The 19977-nt window shown below is 42.9% G+C and overlaps 1 protein-coding gene and 1 long non-coding RNA gene across 7 annotated transcripts in view; one reads left to right on the top strand and one right to left on the bottom strand.

Annotated features, from left to right (window-relative positions):
* Positions 1–7103, bottom strand: part of LOC136793634 (uncharacterized) — a 69566-nt gene extending 62463 nt beyond the window's left edge. Inside the window, exon 1 of one of the 2 annotated variants that reach the window (XR_010839242.1) lies at positions 6971–7103. This is a non-coding gene — a long non-coding RNA (uncharacterized lncRNA). The remainder of the gene's footprint in view (positions 1–6970) is intronic. The other variant, XR_010839243.1, reaches the window with a different exon arrangement.
* Positions 5747–19977, top strand: part of SLC16A14 (solute carrier family 16 member 14) — a 29803-nt gene continuing 15572 nt past the window's right edge. For 2 of the 5 annotated variants that reach the window (XM_067027157.1, XM_067027159.1), the window contains exons 1-3: positions 5758–5807; positions 12183–12454; positions 18227–18370. In XM_067027157.1, coding sequence (XP_066883258.1) covers positions 5764–5807; positions 12183–12454; positions 18227–18370 — 460 coding nt within the window. In that variant the 5' untranslated portion in view covers positions 5758–5763. Of the gene's footprint in view, positions 5808–5918; positions 6099–12182; positions 12455–18226; positions 18371–19977 lie in introns of those variants that run through there. The other 3 variants (XM_067027158.1, XM_059053061.2, XM_059053062.2) reach the window with 3 other exon arrangements.

Here is a 19977-nt window from a genome sequence, read left to right as displayed (position 1 = left end):
TTATTTTTATCAGAAAGAAAAATGTAACAAACTTGGAAGACTAATGTAAGGACAGGAACATGTTTCTAATCTTGCTATGTATCGCTTCACCCTTGATGGGTTCTTTGAATTTGAAGCCAAGTTAAATGTAAGCTTGTAACTACCCCTGCAGGCAGGAGTTTTGTAGGTGCTTTGGGATGAAGTCAGGGGAAGTCCTAGACCAGGAGAAGAAAATCCTGAAGTGCCTGAGATTTCTCTTACATCCTGCTTGTTGTAAACACCCCTTTAGAGAAGCAAATGGGCTCCTCATGCAATCTCATGAACTAGACCTGCAGGAAACACAAGGGCTCTGTTGCAGTATGTCCATCAGACAGGTATGTGTGGGCGAGACCAAGGGTGAGGCTGCAGGAACCCGAAGCAGAACATAGGCTGATGAACTTAAAACTAATACGCTTTTCTATTGATATGCATTAGACAAATGTATAACTGGAACATCACAACCACGATTTTATGGACAATATTGCTTAAGATGAGGCTAAGGAAGGTATTTATTTATTTATTATAAAATATTGGCTATATTCCCTGTGCTGTACAATATATCTTTGTAGCTTATTTTATACATAGTAGTTTGTACCTCTTAACCCCCTGCCCCTATTTTGCTCCTCCACCCCCCACTAGTAATCACTAGTTTGTTCTCTATGAGTCTGTTTCTGTTTTGCTATGTGCATTCATTTTATTTTTTAGATTCCACATATAAGTGATAACATACAGTATTTGTCTTTCTCTGTCTGACTTATTTTACTAAGCATAATACTCTCCAGATTCATCCATTTTGTTGCAAATGGCAAAATCTCATTCATTTTTATGGCTGGGCAGTATTCCATTGTACGTATATGTACACCACATCTTCTTTATCCATTCATCTGTTGATAGACATTTAGGTTGTTTCCATATCTTGGCTTTTTAAAATAACGTTGCTATGAACATTGGCGTGCATGTATCTTTTAGAATTGGGGTTTTCATTTTCTTCGCATATATACCTGGGAGCGGAATTGCTGGATCATATGGTAATTCTATTTTTAGTTTTTTGAGGAGCCTTCATGCTGTTTTCCACAGTGGCTTCCCCAATTTGCATTCTCCCCAACAGTGTACAAGGATTCCCCTTTCTCCACATCCTTGCCAACATCTGTTATTTGCGGTCTTTTTGGTGATAGCCATTCTGACAGGTGTGAAGTGACATCTCATTGGGTTTTGATTTGCATTTCTCTGAAGATTAATGATGTTGAGCATCTTTTCATGTGTCTGTTGGCCATCCATATGTCTTCTTTGGAAATATATCTATTCATGTCTTCTGCCCATTTTTTGAGTTGTTCATTTTTTGATATTGAGTTGTATGAGCTGTTTACATATTAATATACTGATATTAGCTGTTCATATACTGATATTAACCCCTTATCAGTCATATCATTTGCAAATATTTTCTCCCGTTCAGTAGGTTGCCTTTTCATTTTGTCCATGGTTGGTTTCCTTTGCTGTGCAAAAGCTTTTAAGTTTAATTAAGTAGAAGGTACTTAAAGAACTGAGTTAATTAATTCATTGTATCTTGGACTTCAGGTACATAGAAGTGGATTCATTGTGCTTAGATTATAACCCATTCTCAGCACTGGTTCATATATAGTCCACTCCAGCAATTTTGGTGAAGGTGGGGTAGGGGGACTTTTCATTTTTTATTTTTTGCAATTCAATGGTTTTTCATAGATTTGCACAACCATCACCAAAATCACTTCTAGAACATTCCATCACCCCAAACAAGCCCTGTACCCATTAGCAGTCACTGTCTATTTCCTCCCCTACATCCCCAACCTAGGTACCAGAAACCCACTTTCTGTCTGTATGTACCTATTCTGGACATTTTGTGTAATTGAATCATACAGTATGTGGTATTTTGTGACTGACCTCATTTACTTAGCATAATGTTTTCAAGACTCATCCGTGTTGTAGCATGTATCAGTACTGCATTTATTTTTATTGCTGAATAAATTTCTATTATATGGATATATCTCATTTTATTTATCCATTCATTAGTTGCCAGACATTTGGGTTGTTTCCATTTTTTTGACTATTATGAAGAATGCTGCTGTGAACATTCGTGTACAAGATTTCGAGTGGACGTATGTTTTCGTTACTCTTGGGCATATACCTTGGAATGGAAACGCTGTGCCATATGGTAATTCTATGTTTAAACTTTTGAGGAATTGCCAAACTGTTTTCCAAAGCAAAGTATATGAGGGTTCCAGTTTCCCCGCATCCTCATCAGCACATATTGGTCAAGTTGACACATAAAATTAACCATCACAGTCTACTGCATTAAGCTTGCAGGGGTGTGGGCGGGCTGCCTTCTATACTGAGAGATGGGTGGAATGACGGTCTGGGGTAACCATGTGGTTCTAGGTCATGTTGTATCTGAATTGGCTATAAAAACGGGACAGTCAAGGTGGCACTTTAGGGTATTACTCTAACACCTTCAATATTCTGTGCTAGAACTTCCTCAAAAGCTGATTTTCTCCCACTCTCTGCTCAATCCACACCGTTAAGGCAACAAATTTAAGGCAAAGATTGTCCACATCCTTAGCTGCACCCCAACTCCAACATGGAGTTATGAAATCAGTTGAATGCATGATAAAAAAAAACTAAGAGGAAAGGATTTTAGAAGCATCACTTGAATCATTTTATCTTCTTAAGGGACAAGGTTATTACCTGATACGATTAAGTTAAAAGTGAGACTACTATTGTGGAACTATATGTAATTTGCCTAGAAATCAAGAGATGATGTCAGGGTCTTGTACCTGATACCTGAAAAATGTTCAGTGCTTGTCTTTTACATTCTAATGTACAATGGCTTTCTATTCATTTAACCCAGACACACCAACCGGTGACTCACAGATAGGAGGCTCCTTTGCTCCAGGTCTGCTCTCAACCTACCCGTGTCAACAAGAAACTGCCAGGCAGGTAAGGACAATGAAACTTGTGAAGACAAAATGATTTCTTAGATAAGCCTTCTATGGGAAATGAAATCAGTGTCTAGAAGAGACATCTGCTCTCCCATGTTCATTGCAGCATTATCTACAAAAGCCAAAATACGGAAACAGCCTAAGTGTCCACTGATGGATGAATGGATAAAGAAAATGTGATATATACACAATGGAATATTATTCAGCTATAAAAAAGAAGGACTTTCTGCCACTTGTGACGATGCAGATGAACCTGGAGGACATTATGGTAAGTGAAATAAGCCAGGCAGAGAAAGACAAATACTGTGTGATCTCACTCATATGTAGAATCTAAAAAAAAAATAAGTTGAACTCATTGAAACAGAGTAGAATGGTGGTTGTCAGGGTCTAGGAGGTGGGAGAAATGGGGAGATGTTGGTCAAAGGGTACAAACTCTCAGTTATGAGATGAGTAAGTTCTGGAGACCTAATGTACAGCAGCATGGTGACTACAGTTAACAATACTGTAAGGTATACTTGAAATCTGCTGAGACAGTAGATCTTAAGTGTTCTTACCACCAAAAAAAAAAAAAAAAGAAAAGAAAATATAAAGAAAAGGTAACTACATGAAGTGATGTGTTCGTTAACTTGATTGTGATGTGATAGTCATTTCACAATGTACCTGTGTATCATCACATAGCACACTTTAAATATATACAATTTTATTTGTCGATTATACCTCAGTAAAGCTGGAAGGGAAAGAAAGAAAGCCTTTTGTGGACATTCTAATTGTGAAGTACCCATGGTCCAGAGGAGAAGCTTCACAGAGAGCAGGTGAGAGGTTGCCTGGGGTGGTGTACAGTGGGGTGAGGACTGGCTTTCAAAGGGCGCAGGAAAATTCTGGAGTTATCTGATGGAGGTGATGGTTCCACAGACTTACCTGAAACTCATCAAGTTGTAAATTTAAATACATACAGTCCATACTTCATCAATCATACCTCAATAAATCTAAAAGATTTCAGAGAGGGAAAAAAAGACTGAAAAATCTTACAGACCTCTTTTCAACAAGATGGATCATCTGCACTTAAGGTATTTGCCAGGAACCCCATCTTGACTTACTCTCAAAAGCCTGGTTGAAATGGGTGATATCGGAGAAGGTCAGGCCAAGGGAATACTAACCATCCATTTGCTCATGTTCCGATCAGCAAAAGTAAAACGTTTGGATCACATAAGCCTGGTGCTTCATCGAAATGTCCTTTCTCATAATGTCCTCAATTACTTTTAGCCAAAAGTTGATTATGTGAATATTATTTTTTTGCAAAAGAAAACAGAAACAAGAAAGGAAGGGGAAAAGGAAGAAAGAAGGAAATTTATGATAGCTAGAATAATGGTCCTTCAAAGATGTCCACATCCTAATCTCTGGACCCTGTGAATATGTTACCTTACATGGCAAAGGAGAATTAAGGTTGCAGACAGCAGTAAGATTGTTGATCAACTGACCTTAAACAGGCACATTATTTGGATTATCCAATAATCCAATTACCACCGCTAGGCCAAATGTAATCCCAAGAGCCCTTAAAAGTGGAAGCAGGCGGGACTTCCCTGGTGGTGCAGTGGTTAAGAATCCGCCAAAGCAGGGGACACAAGTTCAGGCCCTGGTCCGGGAAGATCCCACATGCCACGGAGCAACTATGCCAGTGCGCCACAACTACTGAGCCTGTGCTCTGGAGTCCGCGAGCCACAACTACTGAGCCCACATGCCACAACTACTGAAGCATGTGCACCTAGAGCCCGTACTCTCCAACAAGAGAAGCCACCACAATGAGAGGCCCGAGCACCGCCACAAAGAGTAGCCCCCGCTCGCCGCAACTAGAGAAAGCCCGTGCACAGCAACAAAGACCCAACGCAGCCAAATAAATAAATTTATTTAAAAAAAGAAGAACAAAACAGAACAGTGGAAGCAGGAGACAGATGTGAGTATGCAGAAAGGCACAGAATGGTGCAACGTTGCCAGCTTTGAAGACAGAGGACATGTCCAGGAGCAGGGGGCTGTGGGCACCCTCTAGAAGTGTGAGCGCTCCCCTAGAGCTGCCAGAAGAAACACAACCTTGCCAACTCCTTGATTTTAACCCAGTAAAATCCATTTCGGACTTCTGGCCCCCAGAACTATGAGATAATAAACCTGAGTTGTTTTCAGTCACTAAGTTTGTGGTACTACATTACAATAGCAATAGAGAACTACTACAGAATCCTTCAAGTGAGGTAAAAATAGCACTGGCTTCATTTATTCACACAGTCATTTAACAAAATATTGAAAACTTTCCCTGGGCAAAGCATTGTGTTGGGAACAGAGTAGGTACACGTGGAAATGAAATCTGTACCTGGTACCCACGAATGCAAGAGCCAGGCAACAGTTAGATACCGGGGAAAGAGCAGGGAGAGGTACCACCCAGAATGGGACAAAGAATAAGGGATTTTCAGTCCCCTTTGGCCGAGAACACTTGCAGGGCCTGCCCGACTCTTCCCTCACAAACTGCCAAATTTTGCGGTCCAGGCTTGGGTGAGGATTTTTTCATCACTTCTCCTCTATCTCAGAGAAATGGAAGATACTTCCATTCCCACCTGCATCTTAGGCTTCGGGCCCTTTCCTCCAGTTATAAACGTGCCGAGAGCATTAGCGAACCTCAGCCAAAGCTGGAAACTACAGCCGGCCACGAGAGTGTGCACGTGAGGTGACTGCAATTTTTTTTTTTTTCCTGCCAAACCAGAATTAGCCGGTATAGGAATGAACGAGCATGGAGATTGGAAATTGCACGGATTGGAAGGAAGCTCAGGTTAGGTTCGGGCACCTCCAAACGCACCCTTTTTAAAGCCACACGGACTGAGGCCTCGAGCTCCAAGCTCCACAAAACGGAGCCGGGCCGGCAGCGAGCGGCGGAGGCGCCGGGAGCCCGCGCAGCGCGCCGAACCGGGCGGAGCGCCGAGCCGCGGGCCCCGGCACCTCCAGGATGACAGGCGACATCGCCACAAATCTCACCGCCCAGCCGCTCAGGGGGCTCCGCGGAAAACAGCAAGTCCGGGGATCGGGGCTGGGCGCCCAGTGAGGCCGCCGCCCCGAGGGCTGCGGACCGTGAGTATCCCGGGCATCGCAGGCATCGCGGGCTGCGGTGGCCGCTGCGCCCCAGGCGCCCGGGAAGCGGCGGTGCGAGCCCGGGGCCGGTAGGGGAAGGCGGCCGGAGCGGTCAAGGGCAGGGCTGAGCAGAGGCGCGGTGGTCCCGCCCAGGCCGCCTGCCGGGGGGCTCCCGAGCCGCGGGCTAGTCCACCTCGGCGCGGGCGGGCGGGCGCGCCGCGGCGGAACGTGGGCACGCGCCGCGCTCCCACGGCGGCCAGGGCCCCGCGCGCGTCGTCCAGGGCGCACGGCGCCCCTCGGAATCCCCGCCCGACCCCAGAGGCGCGCTCGTTCCCGCGTCCAGCCTTGCTTCCGCCCTCTCTCCCGGCCCGCGTTAGCCACTCGTACTAGCAGTGCTGGGGCGGAGAGGGGGAGACCCGAGCGGGGGCGGGGCGGCTGCGGGACTTCTGGGGGTGCGGGATGCCTCCCCGCGCAGGCCGCCGGGACTGCGATCGGCCTCGCTTCCCCGCGGAGCTGGCGAGTTCCGGGCGTGCGGGGAGACGCGGGATGCCCGGGATGGGGGCCAGGGGTCTCGGGGTGCCGGAGAAGGGGGAGCACACAGCGCCCGGGAGGGGTCCCCGGGGCGGCGGGGGCGGCGCTCGAGGGCTGGGGGGTGGTGCGGAGGCCGGATCGCCGTGGGCCAACCCAGGGTGTGCGGACGCTGGTACCCCAGGGTGTGCGGACGCTGGTACCCCAGAGTGGTTCTGATCAAGGCCCCTCGGGGAGGAAAGGAAAGGAGAGACTAAAATGGGGCGAGGGACCCGGGGCGGCCATTTCGGGGCTAGACGCTGCCAAGGCCACTGACGGTGTTTTAGGAGCTCAATTCTGCTTACCAATTAATTAAGCCGTTTTCTTTCTGCGGAAAAGTTGATCCAGGCTCTCATTAGCAAGGATGAGTAAGGGTTATTATTGGGCATTAGAAAGATTCCTTTTCGCCTTGCCTGGCGCGCGCGCGCGCGCGCGTGTGTGTGAGTGTGTTTGTGTGTGAGTGTGTGTGTGTGTGTGTGTGTGTGTGTATGAGAGAGAGAGAGAGAATCCCTCAGGCCCGAGTTCAAATTTGGCCTCCAGCACCGGGTAGTTTAACCTCTCTAAGTTGCATTGCCCCCATTCTACAAATAGTCTCAATTTCTTCATCTGTAAAATGGAGCATTAATATCAACTGGACAGAATCGTTGTGGAGAAGCCGTTAAGCACAGTTCCCGACCCATAGAAGGCATTTATATTTTTAGTTCCCCCTGATACAGCGTGAACCTAGATAGGGTTCCCCGTTTCTCTTGCGCTGTGCTCTCTGCATAGCTCAGCTCCCCGGCCTTGGCTGCTCCAGCCTCTTCAGCCTCTTGGCCTCAAGTGCGCCCTCTAAAGGCTCAAGATGTCCATTGCACACCCGGTCTAGAGGACAAATACCGACAGAGCCAAATTACAGATGTGCCTGCCACACACCCACGTCTAATGAGGAACCTGCTACCAACATACTCTGTCACCTTTGGGGAAGATTGTATTTTTAATTTTAATTGGGCGCTTTCCCCTTTACTGCTTATTTACAGTGAGCTTACCACATTCTAACATAATCAACAGTAGCCAAATTAAAACTCAATGACTTGCTTATAAAACTTGCTCCCCTAACGTTGTTGGAAAATTCAATTTCGTTTTAATCTCTGAAACACTCGAACAGGCTGTATAGTATTTTCACTTCTGCCAGTTACCAGGTAAATATGTAGCTGACCTCCATGTTAGCCTGCGTGTGTTACTTCATTTCCCCCATGAATGGTTTCTCTTTCACCGGTAATAAACTCACTTTAGGGAAGAATGGGAAGTTGACTGTTGATCCCATAATCTTCCCATTTCCTTCCTTCAGCTTCTTCAACGCAAGGCCCTAACGTTACGTGCAGGGCTTCCATTCTAGGTGAGCCCAGAATGGGTTCCATTTTACACATCAATCCTTAGCAGAACCCCCACGCTCACTGCTCCACTTCCCCCAGTGTCCCACACATGTGTTGTCATTTTGCATGTGTGTCAGTATGTGAAAAGATGGGGGAGCTTGAAGACCGTATGGTGGAGAAACACTTGGAGCCTGGAGAGAGGTGGCCCAGAAACCCCTCCTGGTTCTCCCTTTCTCTCCAGGTGCAGAGGAGGGTCCTAATGCTCAGATGATTATTTTGTATCTTATTACATAAATGCTGAAATGCTAAAGCAAACTTGGGGGTGAGGAGACATTTATTCTTCTGTTGCCTTTTGTTTGTTTTAGTTAATCTGGCTGGACAGTCAGATAACTCTGATTAGTCAAAAGAGGAGTGACTTTTAGAGAGATTTGGGTGTGAAATGCAGACAACCGCATTGCCTGGAAGATCTTCAGGGACCTCCTGCGGATCTGATGGAATTTTGTTTTACCCACCCATAGGCTCCATCTGATACTATTTTCTACAGGCACAGTTGTGCCTCTTGAAGAAAACTTTTCCATTAAATGCCATTTAACATCATTTCTTTATGAACAGATAAACTGGAAATGTCAAGAGCAACTCAATGGCAACTGCATCTCTTAACCCCTAAGATAAATAATTCAGTGAAAATTTAAAGTTCTTAACGTTGCTTAGAAAAGTGCTTGCTATTTCAACTCATAAGTTGAAAAAAATATGACTTTTGTATTATTATTATTTCAAAGTTTTTCTTACGGGTAGGTGGGCTTTAGGAAAATGCCAAGTTGTGTGTTTTATCTCATTAAACACAGACTGTAAAACAATGTTGTTATTCATCTAAGCCAGTCACACCCCTTATCAAGCTGCCTGGTTCTCCTCTTTCTGGCTCTTTGGGATTCTGTGTACAACTACCAGGGGCAGAGAGAAAACAACCATCAGCCACCCCTTCTGAACCCTTTCTAGCTTCATCCTCCTGGAACTTTTGACAGGGTAGCTTGGTTATGGGCTGTGAGCTTTGGAGAGCAAGGGCTATCGTATCCCCTTCTATCCCCAGGAAGACTGTCCTCTCATAGGGAGGTAAAGAAGGGTGGTGGGAAACACACACACAAGCCTACAGCCCAATGCAGCCTAGACTTCCCAGGGGAAGAGGCCCTGAATTGCCACTAATCTACTGTAGGCAAGTAGCTGAACCAGATGATGTTTAAGAGATAGAGAGAGGGGCCTTGACTTTCTTATAATAAAGTTAATATACGTTTATTTAGAATTTTTTACCAAAGAGATAAAGAAGCAGAAATTACTTGGAAGACGATCATCCAAAGAATAATCTCCATCAACATTTTTGTTTCACCCCAGGCTTTTTTTCCTGCAGATACATATTTTTAACAACAACAACAACCAAAAAGGAATTATTTCATGCGCCCCGTTCTGTGACCCCCGAGTATAATTCAACCTTAGCGTGACCTTCTTTCTCTGTCTTCAAAGAGCCCATACAGTTTTATTTTTGATGGTGCACTTGCATTGCATGGCTATACCATGATTGACTGATTTAACATGTGCTCTAAGGTTGGATATTAGAGATGTTTGCAGGGTTTTTTTTCCATCATTATTTCAAGGTTTCACTATTAGAATTTAGTTGACTCTTGAAGGATGAGCAGAAGAGGACCAGGAGATGAGAAGGAGAGAGGTATGTTCCCGAAAGAAGAGAAGGTCATGCACAAAAGCTTGAGAGACTGTGCCAGGTTCAGGGAGCTGCAGGTGCTTCCATGGGGCTGGAGAGCAGAGTGCAAAGCTGAAGAACAGGAGGAGGGACCTGGCAGAGTGGTAGATAATGCGAGGGGAGAGCCTGGAAGCAGACAGGGCAGTTTGGACTTAATCCTAAAGATAACTTGACCGGGTGGGGAAGTTACATGGTAAGATAGCATTTTCTCATTCCCAGCATCCTCGGTAATGGAGAGGTGAAGGGAAGAACCCAGCAGAGAGCAGCAGCATGGGCAGGAAGTGTGGTGGCTGAGCACGGGATATCTGTTTAAGAGACAGAATAATTTAAAAGATAAAAATAATGGGTATGAGAGAAATGAAAAGTCAAGATGAGCCCCAGGACAGATCCATTAAATTGCTCTTCCACTGGCATCCTTGGTTCCTTAGCACCCGTGTCTTCCCAACAAACTCTTAATCTGGGGATTAGCGAACTTTTCTTATAAAGGGTCAGAGAGTAAGTATATGAAGTTCTGCAGGTCACATAGCCTTTGAAAAGGTAAAAACAATTCTTAGCTCAGGGGTGTACAGAAGAGTCTGTGCAAATGGCACAGCGTGCTTCCCTAAAAGAGGCTGGGAGCTGTGCACTTGGCCACAATTTGCTTCTCTGTCATTTTGTCCACATCACAACACTGCGGAGAAAAGCCCCATGGTTTTTCCTCCACTGCAACAAAATGATTTTCAGTAATAATCACTATTTTCTGATTTGCTCCTCTGCTTTAAAATAATTACTTGAAACGAAGAATAGATTTCCATTTTAAAGTCATTATTCAAATTCATGTTATCGACTACAAATTTCACTTTCCAAACCAAAATTTTTCACCTTGCGGTCTTGGCACTCTATTTTGCTCTTTTAAATTTTAAACAAAACTAAAGTCTCCAGGTGGACACATAGAGTGACAAAAGTCAAGTAGCTGGCGTCCTGGTCTTCATCTCCACCATCACTGTGCTGTCACAGTCCTTCTTGAATGTCCTGCTAAAGGCAGTGCTGTGTGACACTGCAGACCCAAACTGAGCCAAGGTGTGCACCAGCAGTTCTGAACTCTTAGCAACTTACTCTCAAAACAGATATGTGCATTCAGATGGCCAAAAGGCACATGAAAAGATGTTCAACTTCGCTAATAATTAGAGAAATGCGAATCCAAACTACAGTGAAGTATCTCACCTCACACTGAACAGAATGCCATCATAAAAAATCCCACTACTTACCATTTTTTCTCCATCTACCCCCTGCTTCCTCTAGTCTCAGAGGATGGGTCACTTTTCCTGACCAAGACCAACCCTGTCCCACCACCTCTGGGAGTAGTCATTCTCTCTCTCCTTATCCTCGGTTTTTATGCATACACTCCATTCTCATCCTAAAAAATAAAACAAAACCAGAGACCTCCCCTGACCTGGCATCATCTCACCTCTAGCTCCATCCAACCCCCTCCTCTTGTTTGAACACCTTGAGATCTACGCAAAGCACAGGTGCCATCTTATCTCTTCCTTGTGCACATGCAGCCACCAACTATTCATTCTGTACAGGATAAACTCCACAATCCTTATCTGGCACATAAGGCTCTTCAAGATCTAGCCCCTGGCTCCCTGGTAACCTTTATGCCATTGTGGTATCCAAATTTCTGTAATCTGATTTTCAATTTTCTAAGTAATTTTCTAGCTTCCCAGGTAAATGCTGGGAATGGGGGTGGATGGAGGGGGTGAAAGTATGTCTTGTATATCAGACATAAATATCACCATTATTAGAAGACTCTCTCTCCCATTGTAAGATAATAAATTGGCCTTCTCCTTTACCAATCTCTCCTGAGTTGGGTTTGTATGAGTCGGTCCCCCTGAGGCTAACCCACTTTAGCTGCATTGAACAAATTGAACACTTGGACCCACAAAACTGAGAACCATAGCCTCACCGCCCCAAGGCCAAGCTACCCTGTCTAAGGCCAGGCATCTTCCTTCTCTAACATCTTTGTTGTCACCTGTCAGTTTCCATCTCAATGAGGGACACGAGGCATGGGCTTTAGAGTCAGAAATAGCTGGGTTCAATTCCTGGCTTCCTGTCTAGCTATTATATATACTACCTTCTGGCCATGAGAACTTGGGAAAGGCACTTCACTTCCCTGAGTCTATTTCCATTTCTTTAAAAGAGCCATAATAATACTTATATATAGGATGACTGTAAAGATGAAACAGGTTTCATAAAAGCATTTGGTCCTATGAAAAAGTGAGGAGTGTTCCCAAATCTGCATAATGACAAGATTGATCTAAAGGTCTAATATAATGGTGGGGCCACTTTGGTTCTGATGGGTAGGTAGAGCCTTCCAGAAAGATGGAGATTTTTTGTTTCGATGTTCAATGAAATTATTTGTCGTATGTATTTCAGAACATCTTGGAAAATGTATACAAGTCATGAAGACATTGGGTATGATTTTGAAGATGACCCCAAAGATAAGAAGACACTTAAACCCCACCCAAACGTTGATGGCGGATGGGCTTGGATGATGGTCCTTTCCTCTTTCTTTGTGCACATCCTCATCATGGGATCCCAGATGGCCCTGGGAGTCCTCAACGTGGAGTGGCTTGAAGAATTCCATCAGAGCCGTGGCCTCACGGCCTGGGTCAGCTCCCTCAGCATGGGCGTCACCTTGATTGTGGGTATGTTCGCGTGCGGCCTGTTCTAAAACTGAATAATTATAAAATGACGATTCCCCACTGTAAGTAATGTTTTATATTGTTGCAACATTAGATGTTACATTTTAGCGGATGTTGCTGTTGTTTTTATTGTGGTCAAATGTACGTAACATAAAGTTCACCATTTTAACCAGGTGTACAGTTCAATGCCATTGAGTGCATTCATCACCACCATCCATCTCCAGAACTTTTCCCATCTCCCCAAAATAAAACTGCACACATTAAAACAATGCCTCCTCATTGCCACCTCTCCTCCCAACCCCCTATCCCTGGCCACTACCATTCTATTCTCTGTCTCTATGAATTTGACTATGCTAAATACCTCATATAAGTGGAATCACACAGGATTTGTTCTTTTGTGTGATATTCCTATTCGAGTATGGTAAACATTTGGAGTATTCAAAAAATTGATCATTAGAATTTTTGCCCCTAACTCTGTTGTCTTAACTGTTATAATTCATTACCTATCATTACAACTCTGTTTAACACATGAATATTTTCAGAAGATAAAAATTTTAGAGAAAACACAGTAAAAGTAAATAATCTTATTTCAGAGCTCTAATGTTTTAAATTTGAAGTATTGATCCTATGTTATTGAAAAATCTATTAAACTGTTTTTAGAAAGGTTACTGATATAGCTAACAGGAGGGAATAATAACGTATTCTTGTATTTTGTAGTTTAATCTAACCACCTAGCAATCGATGAAAGCAGTTCTTATCTAGTTGGAGATACTAAACAAGGAAATTATTATAAATATATGTTGCTATGGCTAATGTGTTTCAGTTTGAGAACTAAACAGCTGTTACTGCCAACTGATATTTAATAAGCACCTATTATATACCAGGTCTTTTCCCTTACATCATCTCATTTAACTTTAATTCTCTCAACAGTCGTACGAGGTAATTACCACTATACCGTAAAGCTGTTCAATTCCTTTACTTGAAAGTAGAAGCCATACTTTTACATATAATTTTTTTTTAATTTAAAGGGTTCGTGATATATTTGATACTAGAAACATAATAGGCCTCAAATCTCTTCCTAGTATGGTGAGAGTATGCGGATGACAGGCATATGTGTGTTTGACAAGAGTCTGTGCCTTGTCAGTGATTTCCACACTGGTAATTGCTTGAATTCAATTCAGAGATTTGTTGATCTTGGCTGGTATTCAGCCAATGTTATTTTGGATAATACCAGCGACATTAATAACAGTGGCAGTGCTAATGATAGAAAACAAGGACAGAATGTTATTTCTCAAGATGTGTACAGGGGGTATCTGTTTATCACAAGGAATTATTACTGATCTAGTTTTTAAATTAAATAAGGGCACCATTGTGTGTGTGAGAGAGAATTGTTGATAAATCACTTTCATCTATAACTGTAATGAACTGACTTCTCAACCCTGCCTTGGCCTTGTTCAATCAAACCAGGACTGTTTATCATATGAGAAGTGCAGGTAGGTTAACCTCAGTGCAGGGAATTTTCTAGTTTTGTGTTGGATATAATTCTACCTTCTCAATAAGTCAGTAAAGGAAAACTGTGCTTCTAAAATATGGGTTGACCAAAAAGTTCGTTTGGGTTTGGCTGTAAAAACCCTAATGAACTTTTTGGCCAGCCCAAAGACTAAAAATTCAGTTTTCTTACCTTTTAAAAATAAATGTTTAGAGCGTAGAACAAGATACTTACAGATTCAATCTAGAAAGTGTGCTCATACAGCAAAAAAGAAGATTCAGCCAAAGACCAGGATACTTGTCCCAATATTTTCCAAACCGTCTAAGAAGGCTGTCTTCGGTATTACTCTGTGTTTCACAAGTTCTACAGGAATAAGCAATGGAAATCAGTCCTGAAATTATTGGATGTAGTTCTGACGATGATCCCCCAAATAAGTACACCTAACTCACAGTGGTGTTGAAATGTGATTGTCATCTTTAATTAGGAGGTAACTGTGGACTTTGAATTCTGTTTGAGAGTCCTTTATTTCCAGACAGTGGAACTTTAGATTGTAGACTAACCTTTCTTCAGGAAAGGTGTCTGCCAGATAAACATCTTTTGTTTTGCAGCTCAGAAATTATAGCACAGCAAGGCTCATAGTTATGTAAATGAAACGTCTTTTATTCTGTTTATCGTGACCCTAAATTGCTATTCATTATCTAAGCTGCTGGTACAGGTGGCGGCAGATACGTTGTTTGCTTTTCCAAGCCAGAAGCTGGCAAGAGGAGCTCTCCTTTATTTAGCACTTACTACATGCCAAGTGCGTGTAATGTACATGATCTCATGTGATCCTACAGCAGCCCTGGAGGCCAGACCATCATCTTGATCTCACGGAGGAGAACGTGCAACGCTCAGAGACATTAAGTAACTTACTGAAGTTAACTTGTAGCCAGTAAGTGTATGGGACAGGCTTCAAACCTGGTCCACTGGACTCTGAAATGGTGTCCACTATACCACACTGCCTGCCATGACGTTAAATGAGAACTGAAAATATGTTTGAAGTGAATAAATAGAAATTGTTTTCATTTTCGAATCATTGTAAGGACATTGAGTTACCTCTTTCAAATTTAAAAATTCCATGAATTATGTTACAGAGTTAAAAGCACTCTGTTGGACAGTGACTTGCACATGGGAAATTGAATTCATTCTTGTTTCATTCTTTGCTAGCATGGATTTTGCCAGTTCGTGCAGAAGGTCCCAATTGTTTAAAAAGTGTAATCACCTTGGTAGTATCTACAGCAGCCTTTGTGATAGCTCTTGGAATAATTCTTGGTAGAAGCCATGTTGTTAGGGGTAGCTATAGGCTGCAAAAGGTCATTTTCTTGCTAAGTAGATTTAGAGCAGTGGTTGTCTGTCCTGGCTACACGTTAGATCCACCTGGGAGCTTTTAAAAACCGGCCACTCGGGCTGCACCTGGAGCATTAAATCAGAATCTCTTGGGATGGGACCCTAGCATCAGGATTTTTCTTTAATGATTTCGTTAAAGGTCCTAAGTGACTCCAACAGTCAGCCAAGGCAGAGAGCCATTGATTTATTGCAGGGAAGGGTTACACCAAGAGACCAGGTTTTCAACGAACTAGCGACTTTCATCCATGATTGTACGCCAAGGCTCACCTCAGATTGTTTCTCTCCTCACCTGAGCTTTTTTCCAACCTATGAGGTGCTGGGATGGGCAAGAAATCATGACTTCCTCAGCGTGTTCCTGCAGCAATGCAAGGCTTTATTATGTGGGAAATGGGCCAAGATTCAGATTCCTTCCGAAGAGGAGAAAGTCTGACAAGGTGTATAATCTCATTCCAAAACAATGAATTCCTCTACAAAAGTGGGAATCTTAGCCCAAGGACTGCATCTCAATCTTATTTTCCTCTCTCCTTAGACTGGGTGTGGAGTTCTTTTCATTTTGTTGAATGGCAGTTCCATCACGGTGATGCCAACTGACCATCAGTAAACACTGCTTAGAAAATGAAACTAAGGATCCTAAAGTTTGGGTCTGACTTCCTTTTTTTGATAAATCTATATTATGTAACCATGGAGGAGTCACAGCATTTCTGGGGCTGACTTTGCCCATCTGCACATCATAAATGACTGTGGCTGCAGCACTCATGGTGCCAGAGTCAATAAACTAAAAAGCCAGACACCGTTATCATCTTAATGTTGTTTTCAGTAAAGCAAGCAGTACTTTCTTTTTGATATATAAAATTCCTCCAGATATGAATATCTGTACTTATTTGGGAATTTTCCCCCTTTTTCCCTCCAAATGCTTTCTTAATGCAGTGTTTCATAAACATGCAGTATCACAGAAAAACTTGCTTCTGGGCCCTTTCTGTGATGTGGGAAATATCATTCTACTGAACTGTCATGCATTGACCCTTCATATCTGAAAAGACCTATTAACAGCAAACCAATGAATCATGCATTTTTCTCTTTTTTTAACCCACTCCTCTGAGATTTGAAGTGGTGAAGTGACCATGGGTTTAGGAAAATAAAAATATTTATAGAGAAATAAAAGACACTCTTCAACTCATGGTTTCTGAATTTTAGTTCCCCCCAGTAATTTCCTCAGATGTTTATATCAATGTGCTTAGCTTATATATTGTGTATATCATGTGCTTATTTTATAATATACATAATACAGTATATTTGTATAAGATGTTTACTGTATTAAGTCTATTTTAAGAGGTTTATCTACTGACTTATTTTCTGTAATACAGCAGGGTTAATTAAATTAGTAAGTCTTTATCTTCTCAGTTTTGAGGATTGGATCCTCTCAAAATCACTAGACCAAAAAAAATTATTAGCAGACTGTACCCAACTATGTACATGAATATTGTTAGAATTGTAAAGGAAAGTTTTATATCAGTTTGGACTACAAGAGGAAGCTCCTTAGACTTCAACAATTTTTAACCTGAAATAGTCCCACCTGAACATAGGGTTTGATAACTATATAAAGTAATAATGATCAAAAATAAGGTGATGTTTAAAATGCAATGCTGGGCTTCCCTGGTGGCGCAGTGGTTGAGAGTCCGCCTGCCGATGCGGGGGACGCGGGTTCGTGCCCCGGTCCGGGAGGATTCCATATGCCGCGGAGTGGCTGGGCCCGTGAGCCGTGGCCGCTGAGCCTGCGCGTCCGGAGCCTGTGCTCCGCAACGGGAGAGGCCACAGCAGTGAGCGGCCCGCGTACTGCAAAAAAAAAAAAAAAAAAAAAGCAATGCTGAGTACAGCCTTGAACTGTATTACTAAAATATGGATTGCTATTTGGATAAGGAATCACTGACCCGAAGGCAAGCATTAAGCTTCAGTGACACCAGAAGCTGCCACAAAATCAGGAAGGAAACAAAGAGGTTGACAAAAACTAGAGCGTCATATAAAGTAAGCATTGAGAAAGTATATCATATACTGCATTGCTGTGAGTATTGGCAAATATTGTACAACCAGGGGTAGACCTGAGTCTCCGCACAGTGTCATAAATGCATAGCCTGGAGGGTCCAGTCAGGGACTGAGAGTCAGCAGAGGCCGAAGTACGTATGAAGTAATGGAGTTCTTTCTGGCTTTGTTTGCATCTGGTTATCCTCATGAAAACAGGCTATAGGTTCCTTTCTTGAAGCACGGGGGTCCTGAGAACCCCCCTTTCTGTACTCCCTTTAGATTTACAGTAAAAAACTCAAATGTATACAGAGGCCAAACACGTAATGTAAATGAGGGCAGGATGTCAAATACAAGGCTGCAGGGAAGGGTGGAGACTGCGGCAAACTAGAGAGGGTGTGTCACAGCAAAACAGGATCAGCTGCTCTACAGGTCCAGCTGCTCTGGCCTGTGAGGGAAGGTATTCTGTGTGGCCACTGGATTTATGTGAATAATCTTCGTTTTTAAATGTTGGCAACGGATTCAAAACATTTTTAAACTTTGTTCTGGATAAACAAAATGCATCCACAGGCTGGATGGAGCACCTAGACCACGAGTTTAGGACCTCTGCTGTAGAGAAGAGAATGAAATCAACTTGTCTGTTTATTCAGGTCTGTCTTCCTTGAAAATCTAGAACCTCGTGCTCTCCGGTGAAATGACTGAAACCTATCTTTGCATGCCACAAGCTTTCTGCACATAAAGCAAGGGTGTGGTTTGGGTTTGTTTTAGTTGAGAGCTCTAGTAATACTGTATTCTTTGTCTTCATATGAGGACTCCCTAAGAAAGGAGGAAAATAAAATGCCATTAGTCATTTCAGTCATTCTTTTTGCAATGTTCTGTGACAGGACCTTTCATTGGCTTGTTCATTAACACCTGTGGGTGCCGCCAGACCGCGATCATCGGAGGGCTGCTGAACTCGCTGGGCTGGGTGTTGAGTGCCTACGCTGCAAACGTGCATTATCTCTTCATTACCTTCGGAGTGGCAGCCGGTAAGCGTAGTGATTTTCTTAAACTTGACTTTATTTATTTATTTATTTTTATTTTTGGCCGCACCGCGCGGGATCTTAGTTCCCCGACCAAGGATCGAACCTATGCCCGCTGCAGTGGAAGCGTGGACCCCTAACCACTGGACCACCAGGGAATTCCCTTAAACTTGACTTTATGTGTTTCTATTGGGCATTTTGGCAATGAATTTCACTGTAGAGAAAAGAGACCCATTAAATATTTCGCCCCTTTGTCTCCTCCACCCCAACCCAACCGTATCCTATCCTCCAGGAAATACTTTTTAATATAAGATACTAAATATGCCTTAAGCATGAGGAAACGACCTAACAGCTGTACTTGGCCTTCCTAATAGATTTTAATTAAATTTTCTATACCTGGTTCTAAGTGCTAGTCCCTTCTCTTGTAACAAAACAGACGTATTAATAACTTTCTCTCATTTAATAACTGCAGAATCCAGCGTGAATCCGAGAAAAATCATTTTCTCCTTCACCCCTGTTCACATTAATGGAATAGCGGCAAAACCCACATAGATGTAGAGACTCTAAGAATCAAACCCAGAGCAAAGTGTCAGTCCCCAGGAGGTATATAAAAACGGGCTGTCAGGCAGCACAGTTTGCATATCTGTTCTGCAAAATGTATTCCCGGCCATAATTTCCTTTATCAACAGGTAGCAGAATGCACCCAGGTAAGTAGTTTCTTACTCATACAATTGTATTTCAGTGAACCAGAGCCAGCCTGACTTTTTTGAGTACAGAGCTATATTCCTAATAAATGGCACACTGATGGCAGTGTTTGCATAAGAGTTCAAAGTTAGAGTTTGGCATTCTTGCTTTTTTTCTTCCACTTGCTATCTGTGTGACTTTGGGAAAGTTACTTAACTTACTTATGCCTCAGTCTCCTTATCTGCAAAATGGGATAATTGAGTGCTTGGTTTACAGGGTTGTTGAAACGATTACATGAGATCATCTGTATGAAGCACTTAGCACAATGCTTGGCACATAATAAAGTCTCGAGCAAATGTTAGCTAATATGTAATTGTTATTGTATATAACATGTTTATTATATTATAAGCTTAAGTATATGCTTTATGGTAGCAGGAGACAGTGAACATAAAAACTCACTGTCCATATAAGTTGACAAGTTGGTTCCCTGTAATGTACATCTGTCCACATATACACCTAAAGCACTTCTGTATCCTGTGAAGCTGAGTTTGGAAACCATTGATCTGAAGGACTTGATAACAGCTCTTAAAGAACAACTCAAGATGTTCTCCCTGAGGCATTTTAGAAGCTTTGCCCCATAGCAGTCCAGTGAATAGAGCTGGCACGGAGATTTTTATATTATAGGTGAGGAAAGAAACTCCTTTCCCTGAGACTAAGGAGCCACACTGGGGTCTCTGGGCAGACACGTGGGACCCCCTAGGAACTTGATCCGTGGTGTTTGGTAATATGGACTATGACTTGATCCCCATAACTGGGACTTGAAATTTATTCCCATCATCTAGAGATGTCTATGGTTAGACTCTTTGTTTAAATGGAATTTTATTTCTTGCAGTTAGTTGCTTATTGGTTCTCAAATATATGATCTCCAT

The sequence above is a fragment of the Kogia breviceps genome, chromosome 2 (assembly GCF_026419965.1).
Source record: "Kogia breviceps isolate mKogBre1 chromosome 2, mKogBre1 haplotype 1, whole genome shotgun sequence".
NCBI classification, from domain to species: domain Eukaryota; kingdom Metazoa; phylum Chordata; class Mammalia; order Artiodactyla; family Physeteridae; genus Kogia; species Kogia breviceps.
The sequence above is the reverse complement of the archived record's forward strand: the minus strand, read 5'-3'. Positions and strand labels throughout refer to the sequence as shown.